Consider the following 18,601-nt stretch of genomic DNA (forward strand, 5'->3'; position numbering starts at 1 on the left):
CTTACGCACTTGAACTTTCGGAACCCAAATTCTATAGGAATACCTCATTATTCCCTTATCATCTTTCTCGATATTAATCTTTTATCTAATTGTTGGCTCCCTGCCTTCATTCATAACTTTTTCTGGCACAATATGATCTTTTCCAATAATTCGGGCTGTATTGCAATCTCAAACAGCTTTTCGGTACCGGCTCCGGTTACCTTCACTACTATTTCCATTTTCTCAAAATCTCTTATAAACTCTCCAAAAGACATTATCATCTTGAGTCTCTCCTTTTTACTAAGGGCATCAGCCACCATATAGGCTTTCCCCGAATGATAAAGAATCTCCCAATCATAATTCTTGATTAGCTCTAACCGCCTCCTCTGGCGTATGTTGAGCTCTTTCTACGTAAAAATGTACTAGAGCTCCTATGGTTTGTGTAAATCTTGCACTTCTCTCCATACAAGTAGTGCCTCCAATCTTTAGGGTAAAACTATTGCAACGAGCCTAAGCTCATGGGCGGGGATATCGAATTTCATATTACCTTAATTGTCTTGACGCAGACGCGATTATCTTGCTGCGCTAAGAAGCACCCTAATTCCTTATGCGAAGCGTCACTTACAAATCACAAAATCTCCTTTTTCCATCCGGCAACGCCAACATAGGGGCCGTCACCAACCTTTGCTTCAGTTCTTAAAAGCTGTTCTCGCATTTCTCTGTCTATTCGAACTTCTCAGTCTTACGAGTAAGCCGCGTTAAAGGGGCTACTATCTTTACAACTTGAACGAACCTCCAGTAGTGACCGGCCAATCCTACCTCTGGTAGTCGACCTAACCATGGTCATCAATTCATCAGTGGTCCTTTATCCAATCTTATCAGGATCCTCCATGGGATCCTCCTCAACAACTATCCCTTCTAGGACAACATCCTCAACCGCTACATCCTCAATATCAACATCATCCGGTCCTGCATTAGGACACTCTATCGGATCCATAATCCGATCTCCAATTAGTAATAAAACATCATCGCGCTGCTGCTCCTCAACCTCAGGGTTCGGAGTCCCGCTACCATATACGATAACGAACTACGCTCCCATCACGATATTTATAAGGGTTCCCATAAGGGTTTTAACTGTCAGTGCTACGTTAGGTAGCCCGACTATGAACTTGGCAAGAGTTCTTATTATCTTAGTGAACTTATTATCTTAACGTCCCATCCTCTCTGAGATTTATAACGCTTGGCTCTGATACCATTTCTGTAACACCCCCAGATCCGGGGTCGGGGATCCGGGTTGTCACGGTCTTTCTTTCCACAATATCACTTCACTTAATTAATAATAATAACCTTATGCTGTGACCCCACACTAACACACACCACAACCCGTTATAGTCTCAGAGATGAAATTTAAATAAGTACAAGTCTTTGAATCCACAATTTAAAAGTTATTACAACCCAAAATGATTACTTGATAATTTACAGTTAATTGCCATTATCTGCCACAAGTTATAATTATACATAATTGATTCTCAAAAATAGAATGCCTGATCTACCAATCGATCTACCTCTGCAGCTATAGCAGCCACAACATCATCGGGAAGACGCGGGACGCTTCCCACGCGCTTGCGCTGGGTCTGCTGGAGTCTGGCCATCTTTCCTAACTGTTGTTGTGTGATGAAGAAATAAAGCAAGAGTGAGCCTTACAGCTCGCAAGATAATATATAGTGATAACAATAATATAAGTATCTAAATGGATACTTACTAGAATCTTTTATCGTGTGTAAGATAATTACTAGTATATACTTACTAGTATATGAGCCTTCTCATAGTACTCATGAAAGTCTTGATCAAAAGAAATGAACCAAGTTGATAACTTAATGCGATGAAGTCGCAAAATATTCAGTATATATACATATATACTTTTCAAAATATTGGAAGTCCTCTTCCATGCATAATATACACAAAATCCCAGTGTATAACTGTATAAAAATATCGTTGCAAGGTGATCTCATATATCTAACCTTGTCTCAACGTTTTTCTGAAAATCTTTGTCATTCATAAGACAATTATTAATTAGATATAAGTTTAAAAGATGAGGTTACCAAATACCCCAATATACTTATATCTTTCTCAATACTACTTGAACTACCACCATTCAAGTTATAATCAGTTTCAAAAGTTCATCCCACTGATGAGACCACAAGATAAGACTTGAATAGATTCAATCTTTGAAAGATTATTGAATGAAATAAAGTTACGAGATACTTTATTTAGTCCCGATATATATATATATATATCCACATATATATATCTCTTAAACATTTCCTGGAACCTCTGTTATGTAAAGTATGAACAGAGTTTGAAACATCCAATGAATTTTGGAAAGGAAAAGAATTTTGGCATAAACCCGATATCTCGCTGATCAGGCAAAGATACCAATAAGTAACCTTTTCTACTAGTAGATGGACGAATTCCCCACTGGTCATCACCCTGGTCATAATTAAGACCTATGCTGGACTGCCACTCAGCCACTTATGCATTTGATGGACTCCCACTGAGCCACTTACACAATAATAGACCGTACCTCGGCCTGTCGCTTATGCCGACTCAATGAGAGGGGCTTACTTCCCGAACGTTGGGCAAGTAATCAATTCATTTACCAAATCTGCAACCTTGTTGCGAATATAAAATACACCACAGAGCCGGATTCCCCAGGTTTTGAGCGAGTATTTAAATCCCCTTAAAAAGGAAGATCTTAAATATATAAAAAAAGTTTTGGGATCCGCTCTGACTTTTAAAAATCATTTTGAAGACTCGAAAACACTTTAAAGAGTGTTTGGAGTAAGGCTGATTTAATGAAGTAAATCAGTCCCCAGAATATTTAGAAAATGACTGAATATTATTGTTTTAAATAATATTCCCATAAAGAATAATCTTTATAAAAATAATTGAAGTAGAAGTATTAACTTATACTTGAAACGAGTATTAAATAACCAAAGATATACTTATATGAAAGTATTATCTTTATTTGAATAATCGAAAATAAGTTGGATTATTGACACCTTATTCTTTAATAAAATAAAGAATATACCTCAGCAAATAATCGGAGTCATAGATCCTCAAATGAATATTCAAATAATATTCAATAAATAAAATAAGCTGAGTCATAATACCTCGAATGAATATTATAAATAATATTCATTAAATAAAATAAATACATCCTCAAATGAATATTCAAATAATATTCAATAAATAATATAAAAGAGTCATAAGCCCTCGAATGAATATTCAATAATATTCAATAAATAATATAAAAGGAGTCATAAGTCCTCGAATGAATATTCAATAATATTCAATAAATAATATAAAAGGAGTCATAAGTCCTCGAATGAATATTCAATAATATTCAACAATAAAATAAAGTTTAAAGTTATCGAATAAACCTTATTCGATTAATAGTTTGGAAAACTATAACCATATATATATATATATAAATATATATATATATATATATCCATATCCATATATACAAGATTACTCGGGATCCTCGACTCCCGGTTTTCGAAAATATTTTCACCTTTTGGGTCCCTATACTAAGGGTATATGCAAGTTACCGCTATCCTCTAGCATAGGTATTATCAACTGAACCAACAGATATATATTTCAAGAATATGAAACAGGCATGCATATATACCATATCACATGCTACAATATATCGCAAGAATTTGCTAAATAACCAACATGCATCTATCGCAAGATAATGCATATACAAGTGTATACATCACAACAACAGTATAACGGATAGAATACTTGCCTGAGCGACTGGGGGTTACGAATGGCTCGGGACGAGTCTGGTAACCTATAAGCAACAAGTAAGTTGGAATTAAACCAAAGTCACTTGTAAATCTATACTTTAACTAACTTAGACTCTAACGCTCGTTTTGCGCTCACTGATTCGCTTAAGTCACTCGGGTACCCTCGGCTCCACCATTTTTAATAATTTAACCTTTACGAGTTTTAAAGCGATTCCTTCGCGAATGTCTTACCAACTGCCTAACACACTTACCATAAATGTTTCATACATTAATTAACCCTTTTTGGTCTTTAACCTACATTTCAAAGTAAGGCGAGGGAAAAAGTTTCGTTCGCGAAACGCCGTTACTTGAAACGGTCGTTTCTCCTAAACCGTGCATCGGAATCGAACGAACTACATATCAAAACGAAGCTCGTAACATGAGCTATCTAAACATGGCAGTGGTCACAATCTAGCAGGGGGTTCTCGGGTCCTAATGCTATGCACAAAAACAGTCCAAAGAAAATCGGACGTTACGACGGCTATGTTTACGTGATTTCCAAATTTTAACCCATTCACAAACAACCCAAATCAACCTCAAATCCAACATACAACCATCCTCCATCCTTATCACATCATAACAACCCCAACCAATTCAATTTAACCATTCATACTTATGCTTAAACTTTACTTTAATCATTCTTAAGTTCTTTTAAATCAAAACCACAATAATTACCATTCCATTTCACTACCATACCAAATCTCAAACTCTAAATCATAACAACAAGCTACAATAACATCCTACTCATCAAAATCACTTTATAATATATATGAACCTAGGGTTTGGAAATGGTATACCTTCCTTGAAGTGGTGGGTGGAGCTAGGAAGCCTTAAGAAGCTTGGAGAAGTTTTAAGAATGCTTGAATCTTCAAGAAAACCAAGAAAAGTTCAAGTTAAAAACTTGAAAACACTATTCATTGTCTTCTTCTTTGATTAAATGAAGAAGATTGAGAAGGAATTAATGGCTTAAACTCATGATATAGTCCTAACTAAGCATGAAGATGATTAGGGAATTATCTTACCAATTTAGGAAGCTTGGATCTTGGATTTTGAATTTCTCTTGCCTTTTGAATAGTGAAAAGCCGTGGGCAATGAAGAACAAGCCTTGGTTGCTTTTGATTTTTGATGAAAATGATTTTACTTGGCTTGGTTGATTGGTTTTTGTGCTTGCTTTAGTCAATTACCTTCTTGCCCTTGGATTTGTGTGGTTACAAAGCCACCACACCTCCTTCCTTCCCATGTCATGCTTATGTCATCCTCATGATGTCATCCTCCCTTCCTTGTCCTCTTTCTATTGGTTGGATGACATCTTTCCCCCTAATCCCTTTGCTTAACTTCCTAATTGTTTGCCTAATGATCGCTGATCTGTTATACGGTTCGCTTAACTTTCGTTTTCGTTTATCGTTTGAGGGATCATACCCGGGATCTTATTACTTAGGTTCCCTTAACCTTTCTCAATATATTATATTCCTTTTATGATCCTCTCCTATAATCCTTTTATTTAAATCCTTTTTATCCTGTTACCTTTTTCTCAAATCTTTCCGTATCTTGTGGATTTCTGGGAAAATCAAAGTGTTCGGAATTGGATTCTGACGATCTTTACATACACTTATATACCACATAGAGTACTAATAATATCCCATAAGATCAATAACAGAACCCCTACATAGCGTGGCATGAAAAGTTTTCTCGTTCAGCAAAAACACTATTCATAAGGGTTCAAAATTTCTCAAAAATTGGGGTTATTACAATCTATCAGCTTGGAGAATACACTGAAGAGAAGAGAGGGTTGAAGAAAAAGCTTGTTAAAGTCCTACGAGACAATGAGAAGAAAGATTGAAGAACTTTCTTAGAACACCTGTCAGTTATCTGAAGATACTGAAGTAAGCTTTACTCCTTGTACATTTTGTAGATTGGTTTTGGCATCATTGAGAATGGAATTTATGCTTCATTGCATTCAGCATAAATTGAGGGAGATTGTTACATATTGAATTCTCAATGATCAGAAGAAGCTCAGGATCTGGCTGTTCGGATGTCATCAAGATCTGATGTACCGTCAGGATTTGGTATGTCATCAGCATTTGTATGACATCAGTATTTGAAGATAGTCAGCATTAAAGGATTTATTCTGTTCCTTATAATGTGGATCAGATATCTGTTACGTCTAAGTTATAGGACTTTATCTGTTTAGTTTAAGATATGTATCAGTTTCAGTTAGTTTTTTGATAATGCATATCTTAGATTAATATGTTGTAGTTATGTAGTATATAAACACAGTTTAGGTCATCTCTTGGATGAATCACACTCGAGGATCATTCGACCTAGCAGCTCTCAAGAACATCAGTATTTCTTGAGAGGATTTTGTAACAGTTTTTATCAGATATATTAAAAGCTGTTATATTTTATTACTTGTTCGAAGCATTTATACAATTGTATCCAACCCCCCTTAAACAATTGTATCTTTACTGGGCAACAGTTTTGCCCTGTAATTTCAACTCAATTAACAGCCTTGCTTATCTTTCAAAGAGTCATCACAGTATTTCTCCAGGCTGTAACTTAAACGCTCCATATTGAGTTGTAAGGATATCTACCATATTTTCTTTCACTTCAGCAGTGCCTTCCATTAACAGCTTAATTATTTCCCACATTTCCATTGAACTATTACTACCCAGAATTTGATGACTCATATCATAATTGATCGATTCCACCATTATGAGTTGAAGGATTTTATCCAAATTAATTAATTCCTTGTCAATCTTTGTGTATTTGGTCAGATCTCTGAGAGTAGATATCGAAGATATTCTACTACCCGTTGAGGTTGACGATTCAAGAATTACTTCCATTGGAATATAAGGATCATTCAATAATATCTCAATGTATAGTGAATTCGAAACTTTTATAAACAACATCATATTTTTCTTCCGTAAGCTATAATTTTCTCGATCAAAATAGGGGAATCTTGATACTTTCAATTTTTTGGGTGTTTATCATCTTGATGGAATAAAATTATTGATGATTCATCATCTTGTTTGTTTTGATTACTTTCTCCGGATCATGATTTGCATGTCAATCAACAAGCTATGATACCAATTGTTAGTCCCAAAATATCATAGAAAGAGGGGGACTGGATACGATACCTACAATTTCTTTCGATTCTTTTCAAGTTCTTCGTTTAAGGTGCATAATCAAAATAAGCATAAAATAATTTGAGGAATATATCATTTTATTAATATAAACCTTGAGTTTACTACATTCTAATCAATTACGATTAGCTACAACAAATTCGACATCATAACGGTACAAATACAAACTTAATAAATTTTGCATTCAATGGAACTCTTGTTTTTGCAGTGAGGTTGCTGAGGAAGATTAATGAATGATGAATTGATTACGTTCATTCATCTTGTGTAGACTTCAATTCTCATTGGACAGGTGTCACCATTGTGTCCACTTGTTTTGAATTGCTTCACAAAATGCAGCTGAATATGTCAAGTGGAATGTGTTGATAGAAACTATATGTCGACAAGAATCTTGAGCATTAGTCTTAAATATCGACATAAATCTTGCCCTTAAAACTAATGTGTCGATAAAAGCCTTGGTCTTGACCCAAATGTGTCGACATCAGCCTCAGACTTGGCTAAGTGTTGACAGAAGCCAAAGAATTGGCTAAGTGTCTACATATCAAGTCATAACTATTGAATGTGTCGACCTGAAACACGATATTTGTCGACACAAGCCATAACTTGACTTAAAAACCTTTTACTCCATTTTCATGTCTTTATTCATGATTAGTTTCACCAACTAATTTCTTCTGAATATAATCAATTTATTTTTTATTCTTGTTACGTTGACGCCTAGTGCATTGGTTTGGTTAAAAAACGATCAACATAGAATTGAATTTCTTGATTCAATTAATTTTATTTCTCAACACCTTCAGACTGCTTCACTTCACTGGAACCTTTGATCTTCAAAATTATAATCAATTCATTTCTTTAACACTGAAAGTCATTTGACATTTGATTCTTCACAAAGGCTTGAAAATTTAAATGAACTTTTTTCCGTGACCATCTTACAGACTTGAAGTTTTAATTCCATGTTTTGATTATTTGTGTTTATTCAATCTTCTTTTATATGGATTCATGTGTTTCATAGTTAATATTATTTACCTGTTTATTTTTAATGTTGAGTTATATATCATCCGTTACATATTACGTTACATTATACTTTAGAATCCTTGAAGTTATTCTAACATTGTGTTCCATACAGGTCTTCAACAGGTCTATAGAGATTAATCATTTTTTCCCGAATGCGTTAACATTCCTTTTTTTTAAATTTTAGGTATTGATACGATACCAAATAACGGATATTTGAGATACAATTAAATATTTGTGAGTAGTTGTGCCCTTTTCTCTGTTTCCCCTTTTCTTTTAGAATGAGAGGGAGGAAAGAAAAAAAAAGAACATGTGCGTTCTTGTGAGAGAAAATAAATAAAAGTGAAGATTTGATTGTTTCCAACTTGTTTGCTGAGCCTGTTTTAATTTTTTTTTTACGAAGATTTAGAAATAATCCTTGTATATTTGTTTTTAAAATTTTTATCACATATTTGGAAAGATTTAGATAGAAAAAAATATTTTTTTCCTTCATTGATTTCGAACACAGTGAAACAGAGGAGCAAGGAGGGAGATAAGGAAAAGGGAGAAAAAAAGGATTCAAACTCTCACTTTAATAAGATTTTACAATTATCTCATTTTTATTCTATTAGATTTTATAATTGAAAATATTGAAATTGAAATCGATAATTTAGTTGCTATTGATTTTATCATTTTCAAATTTTGGAATTAAAATCCTACTATAGTCGTTATGCTTTTGTTCATAAACCGCAACGAGCTGATTCATATTTTGACTATCATATAATACGTGATTATGTGTTTATGACAATAGTTTAATTTTTAAATCTAGGGAATTCAAATTTAATGAAAAGACCACTTATCTAACTATTATACTATTTAAAATTTAAATTCTAAATATTGAAAAAGTGCATTATTTTAATTTTTTTTTGTTTTTCTTAGAAAAACAACACTACAATATTGGCTAAGATGAAAATATTTTCAGGATAAGGAGATGCGGACTGTTTCAACATGTATGGGTCTCAGTTCTAATGGTACTTCGTCTTTTTGTTTTTGATTTGTGACTTGTGAGATTCCTTTCGTTTCAACTTGCATGACTCTATTAAAACCCAAATGCAAAATATGTTCACAATCACAATTATGAAAGTATGTAATTTTTCTATCCTTTGCACAGAAAAATAGTATATTTTAACATAACATTTGTAGACAAGTATTATTTAGTTTTTTGATCCGTTCTCAATATTGCATCAACCGAAAAATATTTTCGATTCGGAATATAGTGAATAGTATAGATTTATTTCCTTAATATTATTATATGACATAAAAATAAAAATGTAAAATAAAATTTTCGGGATAAATAAATAAAACAAACGTCACCAACACTCTAACAGCATATTCTGTATATTCCCATTTTAAATTTTGAAGAAGTAACTAAGCAAGCCCCTCGAAGTTTCGTTAATCATTTATAAATTACTTCTCATTAAGTCTTCTATTTAATAATTAAGCCAATAAGAAACTGCCACATCATCAAAAATGAGCTTACCACCAACGTAATCAAAAAATGTTGGTAACAATTTCCACGTGGCAAACTTCTATTGGTGGATCTTATGTGTTATACAGTTTTAGTTTAGTGTACTCATCTCTCTAGATATTTTAGCGGCCCCAGTTCGTTATTGCTTTCAATATACACACGAATATATTCTCGCTCTATAATTCTAGAGAGAGAAAGTTAATCTCCAGTCCCAATCTCTCTCCTCTTCCAACAATTCAGGTGAGTTAAACCCTAGTTTTTGATTTATATGTATCATTTTTGTTTGTATAATTCAGTTTATATGCATTTAAATTGTGATTTTTAGTTGTTAATTCTATAGATCTTTGAATTACTGTGAATAATTGTGTTTACTGTTTAGGTTTTTGAATTGTGTGTAGGTTGAATTTGAGATTGATTTAGTGATTTGTGTTAATTATAGGTGAAAAATATCGAAAATTGTATGTGTTGAAGAGGTTGATCTTAGATTGTGGTAGTTATCGAGTTTTCGATATATTTATTTGAGATTTTATGGGGAAAGGAGGGCAGGATACAGGGAGTAATGGTGAGTCTGGTAAAGTAGTGTTTGCTGCGTGGTCGAAAGATGTGAGTGAATGTGAAGAGGTGTTGAAGGTGAATAGAGAGAGTGGATTGTCGTCGGAGGAAGTTGAAAAGAGGAGGCAGATCTATGGTTGGAATGAGTTGGAGAAGCACGAAGGACAGTCGATATTTAGTTTGATTTTGGATCAGTTTAATGATACGTTAGTCAGGATTTTACTTGTTGCGGCTGTGGTATCATTTGTTTTGGCGTGGTATGATGGGGATGAAGGTGGGGAAATGGAGATTACGGCTTTTGTTGAGCCTCTGGTGATTTTTTTGATCTTGATTGTGAATGCGTTTGTTGGGGTGTGGCAAGAGAGTAATGCTGAGAAAGCTTTGGAGGCTCTTAAAGAAATTCAGTCGGAACATGCTTGTGTGATTCGAAATGGGAAGAAGATTTCGAGTTTGCCTGCGAAGGAACTTGTTCCAGGTGATATTGTCGAGCTTAGGGTTGGGGATAAAGTGCCTGCTGATATGAGGGTTGTGAGTTTGATTAGCTCGACTTTTCGTGTTGAACAAGGGTCGTTGACAGGAGAGAGTGAAGCAGTTAGTAAGACAGTGAAGCCAGTGGTGGAAGATACTGATATTCAGGGGAAGAAATGTATGGTGTTTGCAGGAACAACTATTGTGAATGGGAATAGTATTTCTATGGTTACTGAGATTGGTATGAGTACGGAAATAGGGAAGGTGCACTCTCAGATTCATGAAGCTTCACAGAGTGAGGAAGATACACCGTTGAAGAAGAAGCTGAATGAATTTGGAGAAGTCCTGACATTATTAATTGGTTTAATTTGTGCATTGGTTTGGCTAATTAATGTTAAGTACTTCCTTTCTTGGGAGTATGTGAATGGATGGCCTGCAAATTTTAAGTTCTCGTTTGAAAAGTGCACTTATTACTTTGAAATTGCAGTGGCATTAGCAGTTGCTGCGATTCCAGAAGGTTTACCTGCTGTTATAACAACATGCTTAGCCCTAGGCACACGTAAGATGGCTCAAAAGAATGCCCTTGTTCGGAAGCTGCCCAGTGTAGAAACTCTTGGGTGTACAACTGTGATTTGCTCTGATAAAACAGGTACATTGACGACTAATCAGATGGCTGTGGCTAAGTTTGTTGCAATGGGTCCTAATGTAAGCCGTGTTAGATCATTCGATGTTCAAGGGACCACATATAATCCATTCGATGGAAAAATACAAGACTGGACTCAAGGTGAAATGGATGTTAATATCCAAACTATTGCGAAAATTGCTGCTGTGTGCAACGATTCCAGTATTGAACAAACAGGGAATCACTATGTGGCTAGTGGACTACCTACCGAAGCAGCATTAAAGGTAAGATAATATAAGTATATACAACCCTGTTTTGGACTTAATATTTCTTGATATTAGAATGTACATTAAACATAATTTTAGTTTTTTTGTGGACAATGACGTACGTAAGGTACTAACTGTGGAGCTTGACATTGACATTTCTTTTTCTTAAACTTAATGATTGATGCTTCTTCTGATGTATATGGACATCTACATTGTAATTCATTTTAATTAGTTAACATTATGTTCATAATACAATTTGACTAGAAGCAAAATGAACAAGTTACGACGTCAATTGTTTTTGCATCATAAAATTTTGGAGGGTCAGCTTTATTTAGTTGTTAACTCGTTACAAGGGTTAGGTACAGTGATAAATTGATAATACAAATCTTATATAGCTATTAGTTACATGATCTCATTATTCTTCTTATATCTTAACCCAAATTAAGTCCATGAATGTAATTAGTCTAATATAAAGGTAGCTTAGATATATTTTTGTTTTTGCAATACACTGTAATGACATAAGTGTATACTTTATATAAACAAATTAGTTAATTTATAACTCTCAGATTTAAGTGATTTATAGAACTCAAAATATCTTTAACTTGAGAATTTAATATGGTTGCATCTCATTTTGAGGATGTTAATAAAGCAATATAGATTAATTGTAGACTTGTGGTCGAGGAATAATATGCAAGGAGACCTCTCTAAGCAGAAAAATGTAGCAATGGTCATGTATATCAAATACCCAGATGCTTGTTGTGTCAATATAAATTGGATGTATCATGAAATTAGTAGTTTATTTATTAAATGGACTTCTTTCCTTCATTTATTTTAGTTTAGAATCTAGTGAATCTTATATTTACCGCATTAGTCACAGTCCGTACTGAGCGGAAATACTATTTGTAGAGATTTTATGGGCACTATTTTTTTAGGTTAAACTGTATGGTATAACCATAGTAAGGTCATTTAATCATGGTTATCAATAATACCTCCCTACAGTCTTGTTCTGAAAAATAAGTGAGCTTAATGATTTGAATATTCCCGAGATTAACAGTCAGAGGATTGTTATCCATAAAAAAATGTCTAGATTATAATTTTTTCGTGAACAAATGGAACCTTGTGTTTGCTAATAAATATTCAAAAAACTAGGTAAAATGAAAGTTTCGTCCGAGGAAACCTTTTAACTAGGAAAATTAATTAGTTAATTATGATGTTTTTCTTTTTTGTAAAGTTAAGGTATTGGATTTTTATAATTTGTCCTTTTTATAGGTTCTTGTTGAGAAAATGGGACTTCCTGATGGACTAAATTCGAGTTCATCCTCTGATCTTGGTGACGCACAGCGTATGTCAAAAATTAAATAGTGTCCACTACTTACTACTGTTTCCTGTCATTTGTAATTTTCTAATACTAATTGTTTCCATCTTTGTTTTCTGAAATTTCAGGTTGCTGTCGAACATGGACTGGAAGTGTGTCCCGCATAGCAACACTTGAATTTGACCGTGATAGGAAATCAATGGGAGTGATAGTGAATTCTAAGTCTGGAAGAAGATCATTGCTTGTGAAGGTGATATTTCTTTTGCAAATTCTCTCAGATCAGTCTGTTTAATATATTTGGTTTGTACGTATAGAATATATTGATGCAAGATGTGTTAGGTAATAATGCTTGCTTCCTCTTCTGTATTACCTTATGAATTGGATGCGGCTATGAAGTTTATGTTTATGTAGTAAGACTGAGTGTTAAAATTCTATATCTGATAGTTTGTTCTCTTTTTCATTCTTATCTGATAATATAAAAGTGTTAATTGAAAGTAGTGTCTTATTTATTCTTCTAATTTCCCTTATTATATATGTTGTGGGAAGAGATTTTATATCCTGACAATGAGTCATTTTTCCAAAATTTATACTGCTGCATGGGTGATTCTTTGCCTGTAATTTTGAGCGGTAATAAGTTCGGTACATAATATGTATGTCCTGAAATAGTGTTCATTTTCATTAGGTATATTGCAATATTGGGGAATGTTACAGTCCATAGGGTTGACAGTGAATATTGTAACACACACACACACACACACATATATATTTTTTTCTTTTCAATATGTAAGTGGTGTTTTTATATTCGTCTTGACTGGAAGCTACTCTTGGCAGGGTGCGGTAGAAAATTTGTTGGAAAGAAGCTCCTCTGTCCAATTACTTGATGGTTCCGTTGTAGAACTCGACCAGAACGCCAAGAATGTTATCTTACAAAGCCTTCAGGAAATGTCATCAAAAGCTTTACGTGTTTTGGGGTTTGCATACAAGGAAGACCCTCCAGAGTTTGCAACATATACCGGTGATGAAGACCATCCAGCTCATGAGCTTTTACTCAATCCCACTAACTATTCTTTTATCGAGAGTAAACTAGTCTTTGCTGGTTTGGCTGGTCTAAGAGTGAGTTACCATTAATTCAGTATTATTACCTCTACAATAATCTAGATAAGGCTAGGAAGAATAACTAACAGATGGCTTCCATTAATTTTCATGTCAAAAGGATCCTCCTCGTAAAGAGGTTCGCCAGGCCATTGAAGATTGCAGAGCAGCTGGCATTCAGGTCATGGTTATAACCGGAGATAATAAGGGCACTGCAGAAGCTATTTGCCGTGAAATAGGTGTTTTTGGACCAAATGAGGATATCAGTTCCAAAAGCGTAACAGGGAGAGAGTTCATGGATCATCGAGACCAAAAAGCTCATTTAAGGCAAAGCGGAGGCCTTCTGTTTTCCAGGGCAGAACCAAGGCATAAACAAGAGATAGTAAGGTTGCTAAAAGAAGATGGTGAAGTGGTTGCAATGACGGGTGATGGGGTCAACGATGCACCTGCATTAAAATTGGCTGACATTGGCATTGCTATGGGCATTTCAGGAACTGAGGTCTTTCTCATCGTAGTTTTTCAGTTTGTTTTCTTGCTAATGGATAGATTTTGCAATTTAAGCAATACACTTGACAGTTTGGCTTGTATGTTTCTGTTGTCCCTTCTCGTCGTTTTCGAGCCTTGTTATGAAATTGTGACCTGTTATCTGGATGCTGATTTTAGCTGTGCTTTTTTTTTAAACGTGCATTGCAACCCTTGTGTAACTTTTTACCTTGACAATTTTGATCAGCTGCAAGAGGATGCCTTATCTTAATATACACATTGTACAGTCCTAGTGCACTTGCATAGTTGCATCTGTATTTTTTAACTTGTCTATGGTTAGATAAATATATGTTATGTGTTTCCCAAATTGTTGTTCTCAGAGAAAATTACTCTCCTTTTATGTTGTGTCTTCGATAAAAGAGCAAAATGTAATCGATAACCTTTGAAGCCACTAATATATTTCTTTGAAGTTTCCCTGTGACCATCTTTTTGGCCACTTTAATACACATTGCTTTGTTCTGTTTCAGGTTGCTAAAGAAGCGTCAGACATGGTTTTGGCAGATGATAATTTTAGCACAATTGTTGCTGCTGTTGGAGAAGGAAGATCCATTTACAACAATATGAAGGCCTTCATCAGGTCTATTTTCTTGTTGCCTTTTGTAGCTAAACTTTCAGTAGAGGATGTTTTGATACTATTCAGATGTAGGAATTCTTGTTGGTGTATAATAAAATTTTTTTTGCACATTTGCCTCAATGAATGCAGAAATAAGACATGTCAATTAGAACTTTTAAAATTTAAACTTGTTCATCAAGTTCTACGGTGTAAGACAAAAAGATTTGCAACTTGCTAAGAAACAGTAAAACACTAATTGCAATGAACTTTCCCCAACTGATAGTATGACTAATGAGAAAACAAGCAAGTTAATACTTACCCAACAGAAGTACACACCAACTACAAAGAGCATTTACCTAACTGCTTACCCTTTTTTTTCTAATTAACTGCTTACCCTTTTTTTCTTCTTCTAATTAACTGCTTACCCTTTATTATTTATATAGTAATAATATTCAAATTCCTATGAGTGAATACTTGTAATTATCTTTAGTAGAGCATTGTAATAATGCGAAATAAGATTGCTGCCTTTTAACAATTTAGCCATATGTCGACTGTGTCAATTAAAAAAAAGGTGTTACATGAACTTAGAGATCCTCCTAAGCATAAAACACAATGAAAAAGCATGGACTTCTGGATCATAGTGACTTTTGTATGTACAAAATGTTCTCCACTGACTATACTTGTTTAAGCATGGATGAAAGACATCTTAGGAATATTTGACTTAAGAATTTATCTTAATCCATGTCGAAACCTTCTCTAAGTTCAGGGACAACGAAACTTCCCCCTATTATCTGCAAGTAGTCATGCAAAACATGACATATATTAAATTGTTAGACATAAAGCTTAAAAATATGATAAGGTGTTCTTCTGATACAGTTTGAGAAAACATTTGATGAATCACCAGCTGCTGATCATCTTTGGTCGGTGTATCAAGGAAGCTTAAGCACACCTAATACCTCTCTATTTAATCTTCTCCACACAAAGCCTATCAATTAGCATCTTTGAGACATTCTTTCTGCTAGAAGATCTATCAAGACCCCACTATAACATGGACGATGCACTGAAGTCATTCCTGTCTTTTCATAGAAGGAAGCTTCCTGGAATTTTACAACTTCTGTACAATATGTTATATTGAAACTTAAGATGTATCTTTATTTGCACTAAATGATAAAGCACACTGACCCTAGTGCCATATTGTCTGCAGAAGTACTAGAAATAATTATATAATTGTAATAATAACGATGATGATAATTAAATTTAGTTTCATGACATTTGTGACAGGTACATGATTTCCTCAAACATTGGCGAGGTTGCCTCTATATTCCTCACTGCTGCCTTGGGTATACCTGAAGGCCTTATTCCTGTTCAGCTTCTGTGGGTTAATTTAGTCACTGATGGACCCCCTGCAACTGCCTTAGGATTTAATCCACCTGACAAGTACATCATGAAGAAACCTCCTCGTAGAAGCGACGATTCTTTGATTAGTGCATGGATATTATTCCGCTATCTGGTACTACAAAAATCAATTTGCTAGGCATTTTCTGATGTCTCAACTACTTGCTCCCTGCTATATGTTTCATTATTCATTATTGGTTTTGCAATCTTGTTGGTGCAGGTCATTGGGCTTTATGTTGGGATAGCGACTGTTGGAGTATTTATCATTTGGTACACACAAGATTCTTTCTTGGGAATTGACCTAAGTCAAGATGGCCACAGCCTTGTCACTTATTCACAACTTGCTAATTGGGGTCAGTGCAGCTCCTGGGGAAACTTCTCAGCTTCACCTTTCACAGCTGGATCTCAAGTGTTTAAGTTTGATGCAAATCCGTGTGATTACTTTCATACTGGGAAAGTAAAAGCCATGACTCTCTCTTTATCTGTATTGGTTGCTATTGAGATGTTCAATTCTCTTAATGCCCTTTCTGAGGATGAGAGTCTCTTGACGATGCCTCCTTGGGTCAACCCATGGCTTCTATTGGCAATGTCAGTCTCATTTGGCCTGCATTTCTTGATCCTCTATGTCCCGTTCCTTGCTCAAATATTTGGCATAGTACCACTAAGCCTGAACGAGTGGTTGTTAGTAGTGGCTGTTGCTTTTCCGGTTATTTTAATTGATGAGGTTCTGAAGTTAGTTGGTAGGTTTAGAAGCGGATTTGGATCTTCAGACGATAGAAAATCAATCAAGGCTAAAGCCGATTAAAGCAATTTTCAAGCAATTAGTTGGAGGATGTTATTCATAAAATCTTTAACAGGTCAGTTTGACCTTGTTACTCTTTGGTCCTTGGCCCTAGCTTGTATGTTTAAAGGCAGCAAGGGTTGGTTGGACCTCGACTGTTTAGACAAATTGTAATACTCACTGATTCACGGTAGAATTTGGTAGAACTTGCAAAGCTTTCTTTTATCCGTGGTTTCCAATTTTGAGCAGTTATTTACATGATTTTTTTTTAAAAATAATCTGATATAGAATTTATGTTTTGCATTAAAGCAATGATTTCATGCATAAACAGTATATAGAAAAATGTAGCTTCATGGGTATGAACCAGAAAACACAGCCGAAGATTAGAAACTAGATACTGAGACTTCTGTATTCAATCAGTATGAGTCAACATAGAAGCATATGACTGAAAAACTTGAATCAAGCAAACACATGAATGAGAGTAAGTAAGAGTGGTTCACCTCGACTAGTCTTGTGAGCAGTTTCAGGTTTTCGATAGGAAAATGCTTGTTGGAGTGCACTTCCGCTGAATGTCTGTGGCGGCATCTTTAGATTCTCCAATTGCAGAAAGCTATCCTTATGACGATGCTAGCTGTTGAACATCTTTGGTCTATGTATTGAAGAAGTTTAAGCACCCTAAAAATTTATCTTTTAATGGTTTCCATACGAAGCTTAACATCTCTGAGATATTCTTTCAGCTAGGACTTGGGAGTATATCAAGACCCCACTGTAACATAAATTATGTACTCAAGACATTCTTGTCATTTTCCTGGAAGGAAGTTTCCTGGAATTTTACAAGTTTGGTACAAGACGGTATATTACAGCCTGTGATGTATCTTCATTCGCACTGTGATTCTGATTTCTGTGGTTTAATAATCTGGTCACTGATGGACCCCCTCTGCAACGGCATTGGATTCAATTTTCCTTTCAAGGTATACTATGACGAAATGATCTCATGCGATGCTTCTTTGATCATTGCATGTATATTAAATTCTACCCATTTTTAGATGTCTTAGTTGAAGATTTAAAGTGCACTTAAATCTGTTTTTGTTATAGATTTGAGAACCATGATTTTTTTTTGATACAATTTGAGAATCATGATTGAGAGTGATTAGCCAAATAAACTTTCTAATTTATTTACACAAGTACGGTGATGGAAGATGACTTTCATGTTTGGTTTATTTCTTGGTACTTGAACAGATTTATCGATGTCCTTATAGGAATATATTATACAAATGTATGGTCTCCAAGTCTCCAATGAACAGGTCTCCCCGAGACTTTTACCATTTTATCGGTTATTAAATGGCTATTATATCAGCTGTTTCTTGTGAGAGACGTGACAAAGAAGCAAATGGGCTCTGAAAGTTTTGCTCGTAAAGCCCAGTCGTTGAAGATGGGCCCAGTCCTTGAAGATTGAAGAACCCTGAAGTCTAGCCCATCATATTGTTCTGCACTAAACCTCAAATCATCGACTCTGCAATTTT

The 18,601-nt window shown here is 34.7% G+C and overlaps 1 protein-coding gene and 1 long non-coding RNA gene across 5 annotated transcripts; one reads left to right on the forward strand and one right to left on the reverse strand.

Moving 5' to 3' along the window:
• Window positions 1–9,597: 9,597 nt before the first annotated feature.
• Window positions 9,598–17,303, forward strand: LOC141696920 (calcium-transporting ATPase 4, endoplasmic reticulum-type-like). 3 transcript variants are annotated; one of them, XM_074501071.1, is made up of 9 exons: window positions 9,598–9,731; window positions 9,931–11,417; window positions 12,669–12,741; window positions 12,843–12,964; window positions 13,546–13,827; window positions 13,928–14,305; window positions 14,817–14,926; window positions 16,184–16,412; window positions 16,518–17,303. In XM_074501071.1, exons 2-9 carry the CDS (start codon window positions 10,020–10,022, stop codon window positions 17,100–17,102), a joined length of 3,177 nt encoding a protein of 1,058 aa, XP_074357172.1. In that variant the 5' UTR covers window positions 9,598–9,731; window positions 9,931–10,019; the 3' UTR covers window positions 17,103–17,303. The 3 variants fall into 3 exon arrangements, with proteins under 3 accessions (XP_074357172.1, XP_074357174.1, XP_074357173.1); XM_074501072.1 differs by having other exon boundaries at window positions 9,621–9,731; window positions 9,890–11,417; XM_074501073.1 differs by lacking the exons at window positions 16,184–16,412; window positions 16,518–17,303 and adding an exon at window positions 15,779–16,125.
• LOC141696921 (uncharacterized) lies at window positions 15,598–18,151 on the reverse strand. Of its 2 annotated transcripts, none has more exons than XR_012564549.1 (2): window positions 17,579–18,151; window positions 15,598–15,693 (listed from the first exon to the last, which is right to left on the reverse strand). It is a non-coding gene; the product is annotated as an uncharacterized LOC141696921 (long non-coding RNA). The 2 variants fall into 2 exon arrangements; XR_012564548.1 differs by having other exon boundaries at window positions 15,598–16,016.
• Between the last annotated feature and the right edge of the window lie 450 nt (window positions 18,152–18,601).

The sequence above is a fragment of the Apium graveolens genome, chromosome 11 (genome assembly GCF_009905375.1).
Source record: "Apium graveolens cultivar Ventura chromosome 11, ASM990537v1, whole genome shotgun sequence".
Lineage (NCBI taxonomy): Eukaryota > Viridiplantae > Streptophyta > Magnoliopsida > Apiales > Apiaceae > Apium > Apium graveolens.